The sequence below is a fragment of the Sphaeramia orbicularis genome, chromosome 7 (genome assembly GCF_902148855.1).
Source record: "Sphaeramia orbicularis chromosome 7, fSphaOr1.1, whole genome shotgun sequence".
NCBI classification, from domain to species: domain Eukaryota; kingdom Metazoa; phylum Chordata; class Actinopteri; order Kurtiformes; family Apogonidae; genus Sphaeramia; species Sphaeramia orbicularis.
In genome coordinates this window covers 5,562,318-5,581,648 of record NC_043963.1, presented here as the reverse complement: position 1 = coordinate 5,581,648, position 19,331 = coordinate 5,562,318, and the positions used below count along the sequence as shown (strand labels likewise).

Sequence of the window (19,331 nt, the reverse complement as noted above, 5' to 3'; positions counted from 1 at the left end):
TTACGTCCAAATCCAAAGCAGAGACATTGAATGCATCACAGAGGAGACATGAGACACCACAGGACGAGGACGAGGACATACCTATGGCCAGCTGGCTGAGCATGTATTACATATCCTTCATATCCGCTGCTGTTCTGCTGCACTAGTAAGGCAAAACGTCACACTAGTTTACTAGTGGATGCCTATTTGACCTTATTAGTTTAGCTACTAGTGCAGCCAAAATCTCTCACTATTTAAGTAGTAGATGCATTTTAGGCGTACTAGTCAACTAGTACGGCGCAAAATACCAATTAGTAAACTAGTTGAGCATATGCTAATGAGGAGGTGGGTACGAAGATTAAACCGAAGCTTCCTATTGGCTTTTCCTGGAAGATTCCCACCATAACGTACAATCATGGCTCAAGGCACGGCTGCACATTACACATTTCCAGTGGAATCTCAGGATGTTAAATTACTTCTGCCAACTGTAGAGTGCAGAGCTAGTGGGCCTGGCCAAGCAAAAGTGAACATCAGGGCCAATTTCTTTTTTTCTCTAAAACTATATTTCTGGTTACTCAGTATGAAAGACATAGACCTCTAAGTTCCTAAAACTGTGTTTAATTTGTACCTGAATTACAACTGGATATATAAGATATATAAGATATTACTAGTGCAGCAAAACAGCAGTGGATATCAAGGATATGTAAGAAGTGCTCGGTCGGCTTGCCATACACACCAGCCTCTCTGGAGATCTGCATGAAGGCTTCCACGCCGCTCTCGCCGTAGTTCCCCTCGGACGCCAGCGTGGACACGTAGTTCCAGCCCAGAGCTTTGACGATGTCCAACATGGCCTGAGCCTGGTACGAGTCCGGAGGAACCACCCGCGAGAAGAAGTCGTAGCGGTTGTTATCGCTGAGCTCCGGAGCCGTGGACGCATAACTGACCTGAGGAATCTGAGGACGGATTTAAGAAAAAAAAGACAGCGTTAGAGTCAGACATCAAACTGTTCAAACCTGCTTCATCACAGACACATGAGGACTGACAATCACTTTAAAGCAGCGTATGACTTAAAGCACATATTTTACAATAAGGGTCCCTTAACTAATGTTAGTTAGTACATTATTAAGCATTAATTAACTGTTTAATATTATATAAACAATCATTATTATGTATTACTTCGCATTGGGTAACATATCAGTTAATGTGTTAATAAGCCGTTAATTAATGTTTATCACTCAAAGTTAGTTAATAAACTATTAAGCATTAATAAAAGTTGAATAATGGCCAGGGGTGTAAGAAAATATCGGTTCTGCAATATATCACAATATTTCATTTCACAATACTGTATCGATATTAAAAAGTACTATCGATATTTTTAGGTATTTATTCAAATGCAGATATGGTGGAGGAAAATCAAATTCTCCCTTTTGTGCAGTAATCTACACCTGGCTTTTCTGCCTCCATCCATAATAATATTTATTATATAGACTAAATGTCCTCTAAAATTAATGTTTATTTGCAATATAATATAGCAAACTATTACATGATCAAAAACAAATTAATTTTAGCAAAAAAATGTCTCCAGTTTGAATGTCTGGGGTCGCCAGAAATTTGTGATGTTAAAATGGAGTCACGAGACAAAAAAGGTTGGAACCAGTGGAATAAGCTCAGTAGCTGTTGTAGCACAAGCACTGCTCTGTACTCCTCCAGTGTTACCTCCGCCAGGAGGTACTGTGATCACTTTGCTTCGTGTGTTTGCGTGCGTGTGTGCGTGTTTGTTTGTTTGCAAGATCACTCAAAAAGTTATGGAGGGATTTTCATGAAATTTTCAGGAAATGTTGCAATCATTTCTTCCTTGTGCCAGTATCAACATTTCCTGAAAATTTCATGAAAATCCCTCCATAACTTTTTGAGTTATCTTGCAAACAAATAAACACGGGAGGCAGATCTGTCTTGGCGGAGGTCTGCGCACTCTGAGTGCTTTTCTTGTTGTTGTTGTTGTTGTTGTTGTTGTTGTTGTTGTTGTTGTTGTTGTTGTTGTTGTTGTTGTTGTGAAGCGGCGTCTTGCTTCCGGGGTGCAAGGTTAGAGAGGCGGGGCTATGACATCATTGTGTTAGAAAAGTTGTGGTTTGGTCGTACAGGTGAAGACACAAAACCTGCTATTTCAAAGTTATCCACTCTGGAACCTGGTTTCAGAAAGATGCAGTTTCAGTGACTGAAAACACCAGTTTCATGTGGATGAAAGGTCTATCTGATAGAAAAGTTTTGCGGATACGACCAAAACCTTTTTGGTATGGACAGGGTCTCAGTGCGTGTCTCTGTGGTCACGTATTCCATCAGAACACCTTTAGTGCATGTGGGTCACTTCAGGGTCGCATTCAGTTCAGACTCAAAACTGATAGAAGTCGCATTTAATGTGTGATATGAACGAGCACAGAAAAAACAAGAAAAGCACTTGGAGAGCGCAGACCTCCACCAAGGCAGATCAGTGGGTGCCCCCCCTCCTGATCACCACCAAAATTTAATCATTTCTTCCTTGTGCCAGTATCAACATTTCCTGAAAATGTCATGAAAATCTATCCAAAACTTTTTGAGTTATCTTGCTAACAAACAAACAAACAAACAAACAAACACGTACACACACAAAGCAAAGCGATCACAATACCTCCGTGTGGAGATAAAAATCAGATTTCACCCAAAAATCTGAACTGTGCATTCAGACCTGCTGTGTGAGACTTGGTCACATGTTCAGGACGTTGTATTTTCAGACTCGGAGGTCGACAGATTGTGTTTTAAAGCAGAATCTCAGTGAATATTTCATGGCTGGAGGTGAAGCTGAGAGGTCTGAGCCGCTTCCAGTAACATCTGTTCTTGGTTTTCAGATGAGTGATGAGCCCACTTTAGGGTCGGTGGGTCCAGCGGCTCATGTTTCCTGTTCACGTCCACATGTTTCCGATCAAAAGGTCAATAACGGCCTTTCAGACGGTAACTGAAGCTCGCCGTTGGACGCAAAACTATCACGGGTCAGAAGGAGACGGTCTACGAGGCGTCGCATCCCGCAGGTCCTCAGGGAGGCGCTAAAGGTGACGCCCACTGAAACGGAACTGACTTGTCCCACAGCGGTCAGGAGCCTGAACGCCACATCCTCCAGGTTCCATTTAACCTGATTTACCAGAAACGCCTTTATCCACGACCTTTGACCCACATTTAGACTGAACAGAGAATCTGGTGAATATTCTGTTCCTTTTGTTCATATGTTGAATTTTTGTTCAGTTTGCTGAATTGTGTGGTTTTTTTAATCATTTACTACTTTTTGCTAATTTTGTTTATTATTGTAATGTTGTTTATTTTTCTGTTTATTTTGTTCATTTTTCTTTTTGTTTATTTTAATTGTGTTGTTTTTCTGTTTATTGTCTTAATTTTTCTTTCTGTTTATTATTTTCATTTTGTTGTTTTTTATTTACTTGTTCATTTTTCTTTTTTTAAATTATTTTCATATTGTTGTTTATTTTCTTCATTTTTCATTTTGTTGATTATTTTCATTTTGTTGTTTTTCTGTTTATTTTGTTTGTTTTTCTTTTTGTTTGTTATTTTCATTTTGTTGTTTTGATTTACTTTGTTCATTTTTCTTTTTGTTTATTATTTTAATTTTGTAGTTTTTTCTGTTTATTTTGTTCATTTTTCTTTTTGTTGATTATTTTCATTTTGCTGTTTTTTCGTTTTTTTTATAGTGATAGTTAACAAGACAATAAGGACAGAAAAACAACAACAACAACACATAAACAAAAGGAAAATCAAGCAAATAAATGAACAAACCAAAAACAACAACAACAACAACAACGACAGAGTATTGACAAACGACAACAACATCATATTAGAATGAAAAAGATCATAACTGTAAATGGGTTTTTTCTTCATTTCTTGTTCCTTTTTGTGTAATTCATTGATTATTTTTAATGTGTTACTTTTGTTGAATATTTTACTCTTTGTTCATAATACTGATTTTTTTTTATTTTTTTTTATTTCTTAGTTATTGTATTCTTTTTTCAGTTATTTTGTTCATATTAGTTTCTTAAATTTTCCAGATTATTTTGCTCTTTTGTGTCATTCATTCATTAGTTAATCATCCTTGTGTCTGGATTCAAAAATACTGAATGATAAACTTCAATGCACCACAGTTTTCTTTCGTGTGGTTAAATATGGATGAACCCCAAACACGAACCCTCTGTTGTTCAGTCGATGGTTTAAGATTCTTTTGTACTTTTATTTTTACAGTTGTGGTTCTACAGACTTGGTTTCACATCCCATGAGGATTATGTAACATTTTACATATTTATTTAACCCTTTTCCCACAGCGTTGTAAATGATGCATTCCACATCCAGATGTTCTATTGTGTGTTTTTAATGCTGTGTTCTATTGTTGCTCTGAACTGTTCAGCTGCAGAATTACAGGGTTTCCCCTGCGATTCTCATGGGTTTAAATGATGTAATTACAGTTTAGGATTTACAAAAATGGATTCCAAGAAAATCTGAAGTGACTTCAGAAGTGAACATCTTTTTTTTTACCCTTTCGTTTGTGGTAATTCCTCAAAGGTTTTAGAGTTTTCAATGAAAACACATCATTTTACATAATTTTAAAGGATTACTATTACTATAATTAACAGACCTGCACCTACTGCTCATTAATTCTGTTTGTGGTTTGGTTTTCTTTCTGTTTTTTTATCGAGTCGATGGAAGGATGCGGTTCATCTTTATCTGTATCTGTACAAGAACAGGGAAGAAGTAGAGGAGATAGTGAAAATATATGAAAATAAAAACAAACCGATGCAAAAACAAAACTTGGTAAAAACACAGGAAACAAATAAATGAACTGTGGACTAACGGTGGCTCTTAGGTTCTTATAAAACAATGAAAACGACAATAAATATACTTATGAAAAAACAAAACAAAACTGTGGCTCTTAGATCTGAAAAAAAACAAAAAACATTTGCATTGCTTATATATTAACGTTCATTTGACATTAACCCATACAGACCCAGTGCTACTTCTGTGGCAGTTCCAAAAATATGGTTTTTTCCACTATATTTAACTTTCCTAAGTGATTTATTACCATTTATTATAATATTATCCTCTGTATTTTGCATTTTTTTTCAGTGAAAATCATGTATTTTCCTCGACTCAGTTCACTGATTATGTAGATGTTCATAGAAGCCCTGATTAAAATTGAGGGTTATTATTTCAGAAACAGACAAAACTGAAGAAAAAGTGACTTTTCCAACAAAGATATCATTAACTTAACATAAAAAAAAACCAACAACACGCATCTTCCTCCACTGTCATTGATCCAACTCCATGGGCTTTACTGGTGAATCAGTATTGTAAAAGATGATGGTGTTTCCATGGTAACTACTAAGCCTCTGAACGTCCAAATGGGTCATATCTGATGACCATGAAAAGATGAAGAACTGTATTTTACACCAATTGTTGACATGGATTGATAGGATTAGTGGATCAGAAGTTACTAAACATTTTACACCAGAAGATGCTTTTGTGGTTGTTTGGGTCTTTATGGGTTAATATCAAACTTTACTTGTATTGCACTTGTCATACATGTCACATGTAGCACAAAGCGCTTTACATCAAACCCCCTACTGTCCCGCGGTTGCCAATAGAAATGAGAATTAAAGCAACAGAGTAAAGCAATGTTAAAAAGTAAGAGTTTAATTAAAAGCTAAACTAAATAGACAGATTTTGAGTTTACTTTTAAAAATATGAACACTTGCAGCGGACCTCAGGTAATGTAGTTGAGATGACGCCCAAAGTAATGCTGGAATTGTGTTCCATCTACCTTCAGGGACAATAAAGAGAATCTGACTTTATCCTGTCAAATAATCATTTCTTTTAATTCACTGGAAGGAATGCTTCTCAGACCAAAAAACAGTTTGTTCGAGGTGCTCTGTGGAAAAAAGGGATTCATAAAGTTGATAAAAAACTGGAAAAAAAATCCAAGCCACTGTCTTTAAGTATTAAAATGCCTTTATTAACATGGCACAGTCGTATGTAGACAAAAAAAAAAAAAAAACACTTCTGCAGGTTTCGGCTTTAAGCCTTCATTGGGAGGTCAAATTTAAAAAAAAAACAACAAACTAACTTCCTGCTTCCTTCCATTCTCCATGCCATGAGAAAAAAGGCATTTGAATGCTTAAAGACAGTGCCTTGGAGTTTTTGTCCAGTTTGTCATCCATTATTATTATTATTATTATTATTATTATTATTATTATTATTATTATTATTATTGTTATTTTGCCACTCATGCTTAAGGCACCAAATATGGTAACTTCACTGACCTTGATTTTCTACATAACAAAAAATGTTATAAAGTTAAAAAGTAATAAAGTCTTGCTATGTCCTCTAATAACACACTAAGGTTTTGAATTTCAGAGCATATATTAGTGCTCTACAAAGGGTTAAATATGTTGAATATATTTAAAAGTTCAATAAATGGCAGGTATGAAGAACATACATGTATTGTACATGAAGTGTTTTTTGGGTCTAGATATGACGGTGCCATGTTAACCCTTTCATGCATGAATTATGAAAAAAAGTGTCTAGATTTTTTTTTTTTCTTACACTCAAAATTAGGCTCAAGTTGAAATGCATTTTGAATTTTTTTTTTCTTTTTAAATATGGTTTTATTAAGAAGATATTTAAGCTCCTGAGACCCAGGAAAGTAAGTTTTGGCTTTTTTTTTTTTAATTTAAATAATTGTCCATATTGGAAACATCATGATGCAACAGTTTTTTCAGATGCAATTTTTTTTTTTATTTGATTTTTTATGGAATGTCCTTTGTGGTGGACAGGGTTTTGTTTTTTTTTTCAAGCTGTGAAACTCTTGTCCATAAACAGTAAACCCATAGCTGGGTCTAAGGAGGTTAACATGATGAGATCACAGAGCAGTCGAAATTCTACAAATAACATGATACTTTTTTTCATTGTATTTCTTCGGGTGTTACGTGCCAGGAGGTCTAGGGTGCTGACACATAACAAAAATTAAAAGAAAGAAAAAGATGGTCCGGGAGACAGCAAAGGAAAACGTGGAGAGCAGGTCGCTTGTAGCAAAAAGACTGAAAATTTATTATAGAAAAAAGAAATTGTACATAGCCAAAATTACTTATAAATAACAAAAGTTACGACAAACAAAAAGTAAACTGCAGTGATGGACCCAGTCTCCTCTTTATGGTCGGAGCTCCAGGCTTTTATAGGCAGGTGGCGAATTGAATTCAGGTGTTCCCAGTTGGCCCCAGATTGAAGGCGGAGACAAGTAAAAAAAAACAGAACAACCAACAGCCCCAGCCGTAACATCGGGTCTATAGAGACTGCCCCCATGTGGTTTGGAGGATATTGCCTTTCTAACCCTTTGGAAAGTGAACTTAAAATATGTGTCCATAAATGTGGACGTCATGCATGAAAGGGTTAATAAAGGCATTTTAATGTTTAAAGAGAGTGCCTTGGATTTTTCCTCCAGTTTGAGAATTATTTCTTTTGTTTTTGAAGCCTGTTTCTGGGAACAAACGTGGCTAACGAACTAACTCTAACTCTATTTACGTCGCAGATGTGCGCTGATGCTTCCAAAGAACAGATAAACGGACTGGAGCGGTTTCTTGGAAGCAGGTTTTCGGACAGATTTGCCTCCTCTGTGGGTTTTAAACAGCGAGTTCCGTCAAACTGGGAACACTGGACACAAACAGCACACACTGACAGAGGATTACGTTGTGTAACAGCTCCAGCAGAATGTGTGTCAGGGCTTCAATAAACTGAGAGACAATCACATTAACCCAGTGAGTGTGTGTGCAGATTAATGAAGGCCTCCGCATTAATGAGCTCCTAAAAGCAGCCCTCGTTATGACAGTCATCACCTTCATCACCTCCATCATCATCAGCCATTAGGTAACGGAAACGTTTCAGCGGAGCCCAGAGCGACCACGACCGAGCCGACGGGGAATTCACCTGCTTCAGTTCACGTTTCCCTGCATCTGTTTTTACAAATACGACAAATATCTGCTGCTTTTTTTTGCATTAGTTCATTATAATGGAACTCACGTAAAAAAAAAACCCTCAGATGATGCAGTTCATTTAAATCAGGGGTCTCAAACATGCGGCCTGGGGGCCAAATGCAGCCCACCAAGGGTTCCAATCTGGCCTGTGGGATGAATTTGAAAAGTGCAGAAATTCCACAGTCAAGGCTGTCAAAGTCATTTTAGTTCAGGTTCCACCAATCCACCTGATCACCACCATCATTTCAGCATTTGTTCTTTGTGTCAGTATCAATATTTCCAGAAAATTTCATCAAAATTCATCCATAACCTTTTGAGTTATCTTCCTCACAGACAAACAAACAACTAGAAAAGCACCCGGAGAGCACAGACCTCCGCCAAGGCAAATCAGCCCCCCTGATCACCACCAAAATGTAATCATTTGTTCCTTGTGCCAGTATCAACATTTCCTGAAAAATTCATCCAAATCCATCCATAACTTTTTGAGTTATCTTGCACACAGACAGACAGACAGACAAACCAACGCCAGCAAAAACATAACCTCCTTGGCGGAGGTCATTTTCTTGCTAACACCCAAACAAACAAACAAAAAACTAGAAAAGCACTCAGAGAGCGCAGACCTCCGCCAAGGCAGATCAGTCGTCCCCCCCCGCCCCCGCCCCCGATCACCATCAAAATTTAATCATTTGTTCCTTGTGTCAGTATCAATATTTCCTGAAAATTTCATTCAAATCCATCCATAACTTTTTGAGTTATCGTGCTAACAGACAAACCCTGATGAAAACACTACCTCCGCTGTTTTACTTGGTGGAGGTAATCATCAACCCCCGATCCCCATTAAAATGTAATCATTTGTTCCTTGTGCCAGTACCAACATTTCCTGAAAATTTTATCAAAATCTGTCCATAACTTTTTGAGTTATCTTGCTAACAGACAAACCCCAATGAAAACATAACCTCCTTGGAGGAGCTAATAACATAATAACCGACAAAAAATAATGACTCCATATTTTCTTCTCAGTTTGAAGTGAAAAAAAATCATATTACATTATGCCTATAAATAATGACAAATTCAAATTTTTGACTTTGTTTTAGTGCAAAAAATAACATTAAATTCTGAAAATATTTACATTTACAAACTATCCTATAACAATAAAATGTGAACAACCTGAAATGTCTAAAGAAAATTAAGCACAATTTTAACCATTTTCTGCCTGTTACTAAATGTTTCGTGTCTTTGTAGATCTGATCCATAATGCACATGTAGAAATGATAAGTTGTGGCAGAATACTGTTAAAATTGCACTTATTTTTCTTAAGAAATTTCAGTTTTTTTCAGGTTATTCATGTCTTTTTTGTTAGGGTAGTTTATAAAAGTAAGTGTTTTCATAATTTAATGGGTTTTTTGCAGTAAAACAAAGACAAAAATTTTGAATTTCATTCTCATTATTTCTAGGTTATTATGTTATTATTTTACCTGAGATCAAATTGGGCTGAATGTGGAACCTGAAACAAAAATGAGTTTGAGAGCCTTGATTTAAATAGAACAAATAGATGGAAGGTCACATGACACAGCCAGACTCCGCCCACAGCTCATCACCTGTTTACGTCACATCTGACCATATCGAACCTTTAACCCTTTATTGGGAAAGAGATGATGTTCAAAGGGATCATGTGGACGTGGACAGGGGTCTGGATCAGCACGCATGTTGGTCTAAAGTTAGAAAATACACGTGCCTTTCATCTTACATGTGCTTTTTCTTGTATTTTTTTATAAATACTTCTTAGATTTTGTTTTTTGTTTTTTTCCAGAAATTCATGGAACAGAATGCTTCTAGGACCGAAAAAAGAGTTTGTTCAAGGTGCTCTGTGGAAAAAGGCATTCACAAAATAGATTAAAAAAACTGAAAAAAAAACAAAAAAAACAAACCCAAGGCACTCTCTGTAAGCATTAAAATGCCTTCATTCTCATGGTATGGTATTATATAGACCTTAGAAAACACCTCTGCAGGTTTCAGCTCCAGCCTTCATCAGGAAGTCAAATAAAAAAAAACAACAAACTAACTTCCTGCTTCCTTCCTGTCTCCATGCCATGACAATTAAGGCATTTGAATGCTTAAAGACAGTGCCTGGGAGTTTTCTTCCAGTTTGTCATCTATTGTTTTGGGTTTTTTTTGCCACTTACAGTTAAGGAACCACATATGGTAACGTCATTGACCTTGATTTTCGACCTAACAATAAAAAATGTTGAAAAATTAACAAAAGTACCAAAGTCTTATTATGTCTTCCAATAACAAACTAAGGTTTTGAATTTCAGAGCATATATTAGTGCCTGTAAAGGGTTAAATAAGTCGAATTTATTTAAAAGTTCAATAAACAGCAGGTATAAAGAACGTACATGTATTAACAGGTGTTTGAGGGACAATAAGACCCCCCCCCCCCTTACTCATACCACTGTAAAAATAGTTCAAATTCACCATCAGTGACTGAATATGTATTTTATTTATAATAAATGAACTATTTTTGGAGCATTTATAGCACTTTACCACCATTTTACCACAGCTATCAGTATTTTATTCTTATTTTTTATCTTTTATTTTCATCTTGTTTTACTTTAATGGATTTTATTTTATCTTATTTTAACACAGCTGAGCACATGAACTGATATTACATGAGTTAAAAGTTAAATAAATAGCAGGTATGAAGAACGTACATGTATTAGTTGATGTTTGAGGGACGAGACCCCCACCCACCTCACTGCAAAAATAGTTCAAATGCACCATAAGTGACTGAATATGTACTTTATTTATAATGTATGTATTACATTTGGGGGTTTTATAGCATTTTACCACCATTTTAACTCAGCTATCAGTATTTTATTCTATTTTACTCTTATTTTTTATCTTTTATTCTCATCTTGTTTTATTTTATTGCATTTTATTTTATCTTATTTTAACATGGCTGAGCACATGAACGGACAGTTTGACTTCATATAAGATGACTTACTTCAACGACACTAAACCCATCAGTACCGTCTCTGACTGTCCCGGTTCCTTACATCCATGATAAAAGCCTGTACTCTGATTTCTATGTATTTTTTATTTATTTTATCCCTTATTTAGTCCTGAAGGTCCTGTGGGGGATCTCTTCTTCTCTGAGGTCCTAAAGGACTGTGGTCTGTTTTTCCAAGAAAATCCTTTCATTCTACTGATGCTTAAAAGCTCTTTTCTGCTCTTCTACAGCAGCAGCACCACTGTTAGTTTAGAAGTGGAGTCAAACAGACTCTGACATCAGTGGCATGAATGTTTAATCATATTTTCAATGTTTAAAGAGGCAACATGAATGTTACTCACTGAAACTTTAAAGGTACAGTATGCAACATATGTGAAGAAATGTACATGTATGAATGTGTGAACAGATTGTAACGTGTATTAAAATATTCTTCATGGGTCTGTAAACGTATTGATACTGATCAGCCATAACATTATGACACTGACGAGAGAAGAGGAATTAATATTAATAATCTCACTACAAACAGACCTTTCACTGGGTTGGATCTAAAACACCAGGCGAGTCAAACATACGACCGATAGGATGAATGTGTGAAATGTAAAAATGGCACTGAAGACGTTAACGGTCACGGATGTTAAATTAATTTTAGTTCAGGTACCAGATTCAGCCCAGTATGACTGGATCGGACCAGTGAAATAATAACATAATAACCTACGGATAAGGTCATCTCCAAACTCCAACATTTGACCAATATTCTGCCTGTTACTAAATATTCCACTGTAAGACCAGATAGTTGAGTTTACCTAAAAAATCGCAGGTAGCTCATTGCCTTAAAAAATTTAAGTAATGAGTAATGAAAACTTGAGTGTATTAAACTTAAATGCTTGATTTAAATGGAATTGCTATTATAAGTACAACACACTAAATGCCAAGTTAATTTAACTTAAAGTTTGTTGCAACATCATTTTACTCAATTCCAAGTTGATTTAAATTAAAATCTTTCGCAATATAAAGTGCTTTGTAAAACTATTCAACTTAATATATAGTAGCATGGATGGAAGTTCGCTCAATGTCATTTGCCAGAACAGGCTGCTTTTAATTCGGAAAGGCATCAATATTTCCATTGTACAAGAACAATTTTAGCTGAACAGTAATTCCATAGTTCTTCCTCTGGCTCTGACTCACGGTGCAGCTGTACAAAAATACAAAAACAAACACAAAAAGGCCAATAAACTTTGACACACACACATTCAGTCCAAATGAACACTAACACCACAACCCCGCTGAACCCCTGCACAGAAAAAGAACACATTTACAACAACATGCCCAATACCCACAATGCAACGCAGAGATAAAAAGGTGTGGTCATGACTAAAACTGAGTGGTTTAAATCCATTCAACTTAAACTTTTTCGTTCTTTCAACTATGTCTACAAATTATTCGCATATACTTAATATTTTATAGTAATGTCATAAAACGTAAATCATTGAAGTACATTGTAATTAAAGCATGTTAGTAAATACAAAGTCTGGGCTTACACTGTTTGTATATTTGTAGATCCACTGTGATCTGTAAGTCTTAATGCACATGTGTAAATGATTAACTGGTCTGTTCTGAACACTTTACACTGAAAATGAACAAGATCTGCACATGATCAGACTCACTGATTTCATCACATTTCCTCCCTTTCATCAGAGTTGCTCATATTCCTACTTTTGAACACCGTTTGTGACGCATTAACTTCAGTGTCTCCATGTTCACCTGCTGCCTAAAGCATCCACCCTCTGACAGGTCCCACTGGGATGAGCAGGGCTGGGGGGGATGGGTGGGAATGAGAAACCCCTCTCTGGTTTTTACATCCCTACTTCTCTTCAATGAATTTCATCCATGGGGGGGGGGGGGGGGGGGGGCAGAGGGGGCAACCAAGCAATGTAAATAACAGCAGGTTGTGTCAGTTTTCTTCCTCCTATATCCTACATTACTGACACTAACGTTTACCTGAACCCAACTGTCGCAGTCTCAGAATTCACAAATGTCCCCATGCACAGGTGCGCTGTAAAGGGGGCGTGACAAATTCATGGGGCCCACCATTTGTGGGGGGCCCATAGAGCAGTGGAGGGGGTCCAGTGGATACAGGTTAGAAGTTGTGAAAATTTCATGTAAGATCTGCTGAATAATAGAGGAATGGAACCAGGAGTTGGAGGTTGAAAGTACAGCATGTTTAGTTTCACTTTCATTTCATGCCAGCGTTAGTGATGTTAGTTGTGGACCACACCCCCATGTATATAACTGCAGCCCCCCCACCTCCGCTCATACAAAAAAAATAAACAAAAAAACATCCCCCCCTCTGTTTTCTTGATAAATCGCACCCTAGGGATGAGCTAATCAGCATTACCACCACTTTACCTGTCACTAGTCACTTTTCAGTTGGACATCTGTGCAAAATTTGGCCAATATTTACCAAATGTAAAAAAAAAACAAACAAAAGTGCGTAATGTGGATTTTTCCCTTAAATCACAAATGCGATGATTTGTTTGTTTATTATCGTGAAATGTCACAAGAAGTCGGGGGCGCCTTAAAGGGGGGGTAAACGTGACAGATTCATGGGGCCCAGCATTTGTGGGGGGGCCATAGAGCAGTGGAGGGGGTCCAGTGGATACAGGTTAGAAGATGTGAACATTTCGTGTAAGATCTGCTGAATAATAGAGGAATAGAACCAGGAGTTGGAGGTTGAAAGTATGTAAAGTTTCCGTTTTGTTTTCACGCTAGTGTAAGTGACGTTATGGATGGACGCCCATACATTTTGTGGTACAGTGTGTTATCATGTGTATTCTGGAATTTAACTAAATTAAATCACGATCAGGTCATGACTGAGACAGGAGCAGATACACAGCAGAGCTTTTATATGGACAGGAAGTGTTTTGACTTAAATGAGTCTAGAACAAATATTATCATTAAAGTTAAAGTGCATTTACATATTTAAATCCTTTTTAGGTTTCAGTTTATATTGATTATATTTTTATATCTTCTTTTCTACAAAGTGATACTGAAATGTTGTAAACAGTTCCATAAAATAGAGTTCTTAAGCTAAAAAATGAGCCTATTTGAGAAACAATAGGTGAAACTTTCATTTATGACACTCATGTTCACTTTAGCCCATCTGTGTGTGAAAAATATTCTGCGTATTGAAATATTCCCAGAATGCATCTCTGTGGGTCAGTGCTCCATCGTCTGTGGTGATTTTAACAAACCTCAGCTTTAACAATCTAATAATACACACCCCCTCACACAGGCTCACACAGTCATTAAAAGCTTTTATTAGAGACAGGCAGTCATCCAGACACTAACTGTCTGTTAAAAACCTTAAAACATTAATCCACTGCCCAGACTGTCTGTCTCTACACCTGTCTGTGTGTCCGTCTGTACATGAATGACCAGCACCACGGACACAGTCAGTACTAAATACTACACTAAACACACATATTACTGCTGTCATCAGGTATTATTACCATATTATGGCACTTCCTATTGAACAAAGCACCATAAATACATGTCAGAAAACTGAAATTCAACTAAATACATTGTTGCCAATTAAGTTGGAAAAATTTTGCTCTCAACATATTCCTCTGTTTATTCCTACTACACACAATAACACTGGTCAACAACAAATTTATTGTTTCAGTTTTTTGAGCTGATTTAGGATAATTTTGGTGTGCTGAATCCAAAAATCACATTAATTTTGCTCAATCAGGTCAACTTTCTGAACTATGCTACATATTGGCTTTTTAACATTTTTGCTTACATTTATGGGCATTTTCACATCATATGATACAAAATTCTTTCATATTTCTTGTAATAAACGAGTTCTGAAGATTTTACTTTTGCCAATTTATGATGAATGGTTTTTTTAATATTACAGGTGAATGAAATGGCTTCGACTAGAAGATCTTGCAAAAATAATCCAGACGTATTCTGCTACATCTGCGCTGAATACACCATTGTACCTAACAGGAATCCTGTTAGAAAATGATTTTTTTCTCTTAAAACCTATTTTGGGTGAGAACTATATAAAAAATCAACTGATAAAGTCACAAAAATGTAATCAATTTTGTGAGAAGATCAAATTTTTCAAAATCAAATTAGCAAAAAAAAAACCTGACCTGATTGAGAAAAACATGTCATTTTTGGATTTAGCGGTGCAAAATGGTCCTAATTCAGTTGAAAAAACCTAGACAACTTGCAAAAAACATTTTTTTGCAACCCAGTGTAATAAGAGGATTAGGGACACTGGAAAAAAAAAAAAATAAAAAAAAATTAAGGTCCAATATATATTTTTTACTATTATTCTGAGAGAAATGTCAGAATTTTGACTTTTTTTCTCAGAATTCGGACTTTAATCTCTGAATTCTGACTTTAATTTTTTCAGAATTCTGACTGCATCAAGCAGGAGATCAGTCTAACAACAGAAGTGGGCGGTACTTTCACTGGAGGAGAACTCAGCTAATCCAATCAAAGTCCATATATGACTTCTATCAGTGATCAATAGGAACTATATTGATATCTGTAACCATTTATACGTTATAAACTATTAAAATATGGACCATAAAAAATAAAGGAAAAGTTTTAATATTTAAAAAATTTGTCAAAAATTCAAGAATCTAAATTTCTCAAAACTGTGAGCAAACTTTGTCGACATTGTCCTAAAGAAGATACATGAGATGAATCCAACCAGTGATTCTGGAGAAGAAGATATTTGAAGAAATTGCTAATGAAGACAGCGACGAAGACAGTGATGAAGACGATGACGAAGACGGCGATGGCGGCCAAGATGACGGCAAAAACGACGATGAATGCGATGATGAAGAAAACAACAAAGATGACGATGAATGCGATGACGAAGACAACAATGAAGACAACAACAAAGACAACGACGAAGATGAATGCGACGATGAAGACACCATCGATGACGAAGACAATGTAGAAGACAACAACCAAGACGACGACAACATCAAAGACAAAGATGATGACAAAGACAACAGCCAAGGCAGCCATGAAGATCATGATGAATGAAATGAAGGTGACAACAAACACAACAACAAAGATGAGCGACCACGATGATGAAGATGAAGATGACGACAGACATGGCGCCTTCACAATAGCTCATGGTCTATCCGCCGAGGAAAATAAATCAACAGTATCAGGAGGTAAAGTTATGCAGATTTCACAGTCTGGCCAAAAAATATGACTATACGCGATATATGCATTTATGCTACGAGGCTAACGATATGGAACTAGAATTCTGCAGTGGTTGAATCCCTCGTCTGAACCAAGGTTACAATAGTTTTGGATTTTTCATTATAGTTTAGTTTTAGTTAGTTTTGACTTTTTTTCTCTAATTCAGTTAGTTTTAATTAGTTTTTAGAGCAGGTTTGCTAGTTTTTATTAGTGTTCGTTTTTTTGTAAATGCTTAGTTTTAGTTTTAGTATTAATTTTAGTTGTGTTGTATCTTTTCTCTTCTTCTCTGTCGTATTCATATAAATCCCAGACAGGACTCTGCTGCTTTCTCCCAGCTTTAGTCTCCATGTTTCCAGGTAGAGTGGGGACCAGAAGACGACTGGAAACCACAAGTGACAAGAAGTAACGGACCGAAGTGTCATATGGTTCCGCTAGCTAAAATTGCTAGAGTGAAATAAATTGCTTTGGTATCAATCTGACATTGACAAAGACGAAAACGAAGAGAATTTTACCCATAATTTTTATATATTTTAGTTTTGTAAGCACATAATACAGTTTCGGTTAGTTATCGTTTTTTTTCTTTTAATTATAGGTTTTATTTATTTCAGTTAACAAAAATATTTTTACAATTCTAGTTTTCGTCATTTCGTTAGTTTTTGTTAACGATAAAAACCTTGGTCTGAGCGTCATGACTTAAATGAAAGTGTTCTGACCTCAAACAGCCTCAGGATGTTGGCCACCATGATGGACACGGAACTGGCCGAAGCTCCGATCACAGCCACCACGCGCTCCGGTTTCCTGATGAGGGGCGGCTCGCCGTTGGAGCAGCGGATGTCGGACGTGTCCTTCTGGATCAGGGCCTGGACGAAGGTGAGAGACTGCTCCAGGGCGTAGGTGTCTCTGGAGCAGGTGTCCAGGATCCGGGCCCCCAGGGTGATGTTGGGCAGGACGTAGGGGTCCGCGTTGATCTGGTCCAGAGCGTACAGCATGGCCTCCATACGGTGGATGCCCTTCTCCTTCTTCAACTCGCCACAGTTGATGCCGTGGGGTCCGCGGGCGTGGATGGGGAACAGGCCCCCCAGCGTGATGTCCCCAGGAATCTTGATGGAGTGGGGGTGGAAGTGCTGATGGGACGCACTCACCTGGTGACCAACAAGGATGCACAGGAGGATGAAGAGGCGGGGCCAGATGCCAGAGGGGCGGGGCTGTAGTCCAATGGCAGGCGTGTCGGGTTGATGATGAAGGTGGAGGGGGATGAAGGGGCGGGCGGCGACTGATGACATCATAGTGAGGTCGCGTTCAGCGCAGAGTTTTCATCCCGCTGTTGACACCTGAGGAGAAATGGATCCACATCAGGTTCCACACTCAGCCCAGTATGATCTGAAACGGGCCGAAAAAGTACAATAATAACAGAAGAACCTGGAAATAATGTCAACTGAAATGTTTTACTGGTGTTTTAGAGCGAAAAAAAGTGAAATTACATTATGAAAATGTTTACATCTACAAATTATCATTTAAAAAATGTGAATAACATGAACAATCTGAAATTTCTGGAGAAAAATAAGTGCAATTTCAACAATATTTGTCTCGGTTGATCATGTTCATCACAACTAACAGATAAAACTGAATCTAAAAACACACAAAACATTTAATAACAGGCAGAATATTGTTAAATTGTACTCACTTCTCTTAAGACATTTCAGTTTGTTCAAATTTGTTCAGGTTATTCACATTCTTTCTGAAAGGATAATTTGAAAATGTAAAAATTTTCATGTCATTTTATGTTTTTACACTAAAACAGAGAAAAATAGTTTATGTTATTGTATAGTTATAGTATAGTTATGTTTTAGTGTAAATACAGTAAAATGACATGAAAATTTTTATATTTATAAAGAGAAAAATTTGGAGTTGTGAGTATTTATAGGTTATTATGATAGTATTTGACTGATCCGACCCACTGGAGATTCAACTGGTCTGTATGTGGAACCTGAACTAAAATGATTCATATCTTCTGTGTAATTCTTGTATTTCACAGATTCATTCGATGGGTCAGTTTTGACCCACAGGTCCTATGTTAGACTCTAGGGCTGCACCATTTTGGCCAAAAATCCTGATTTTTTTTCCTCTAAAAATTATTTTTTTGGGTAAAACGACAAAAGACAACAGAAGTTATTTCAATCATTTTGTTTGTTTGTGGCATTTTAGTCGGCATGTGGTTTTCGTGTGCAGCTCGCAATGCAACGCGCTGCTCCCACTCTGGGGTGTGATGACGTTTGAGCTGAAATAAGTCGGTTGTGCTGCTGTTTTTGACTGATCCCACCTGCAGGCTGAGTTTACAGCAAGGAATGGTTTGGTCTTCATCGGAAACTTCAAAGCCATACCAATTCCACTCAACTGACTTGCTATTTTTAACCACGAACTTCTTACTCTCTTTAGCAAACAGCATTTTTGTGTGTGTGGAGACCAAAGACTGTGGAGACCGCTGTCACAGTTAGGAGGAGGAGCCTACGGTAGCCCAGAGGAGGAGTCTGTCGTAGCCCGGAGGAGGAGCCTATGCTAGTTTGGAGGAGGAGCCTATGCTACCTCAGAGGAGGAGCCTACGCTAGCTCAGAGGAGGAGCCTAGGGTAGACCGGAGGAGGAGCCTACGTTAGCTTGGAGGAGGAGCCTAGGGTAGACCGGAGGAGGAGCCTACGCTAGCTCGGAGGAGGAGCCTATGGTAGCCCGGAGGAGCAGCCTATGGTAGCCCCTAGGAGGAGCCTATGCTAGCTCGGAGGAGGACCCTACGGTAGCTTGGAGGTGGAGCCTACGCTAGCTTGGAGGAGGAGCCTACAGTAGCCTAGAGGAGGAGACTATGCTAACTTGGAGGAGGAGCCTATGGTAGCCCAGAGGAGGAGTCTATGGAAACCTGGAGGAAGACTCTATGGTAGCCCGGAGGAGGAGTCAACAGTAGCCTGGAGGAGGAGCCTACGGTAGCCCAGAGGAGGAGCCTACAGTAGCTTGGAGGAGGAGCCTACAGTAGCCCGGAGGAGGAGACGACGCTAGCTTGGAGGAG

At 37.6% G+C, this 19,331-nt stretch overlaps 1 protein-coding gene across 2 annotated transcripts in view; it reads right to left on the bottom strand.

Moving 5' to 3' along the window:
* The window catches only part of LOC115422143 (metabotropic glutamate receptor 6-like), a 57,390-nt gene that overhangs the window by 34,958 nt on the left and 3,101 nt on the right, over positions 1-19,331 (bottom strand). For both annotated transcript variants that reach the window (XM_030138238.1, XM_030138240.1), the window contains exons 2-3: positions 16,992-17,609; positions 716-932 (exon numbers count right to left, since the gene is read on the bottom strand). In XM_030138238.1, the coding sequence (XP_029994098.1) occupies positions 716-932; positions 16,992-17,564 (790 nt within the window). In that variant the 5' untranslated portion in view covers positions 17,565-17,609. The remainder of the gene's footprint in view (positions 1-715; positions 933-16,991; positions 17,610-19,331) is intronic.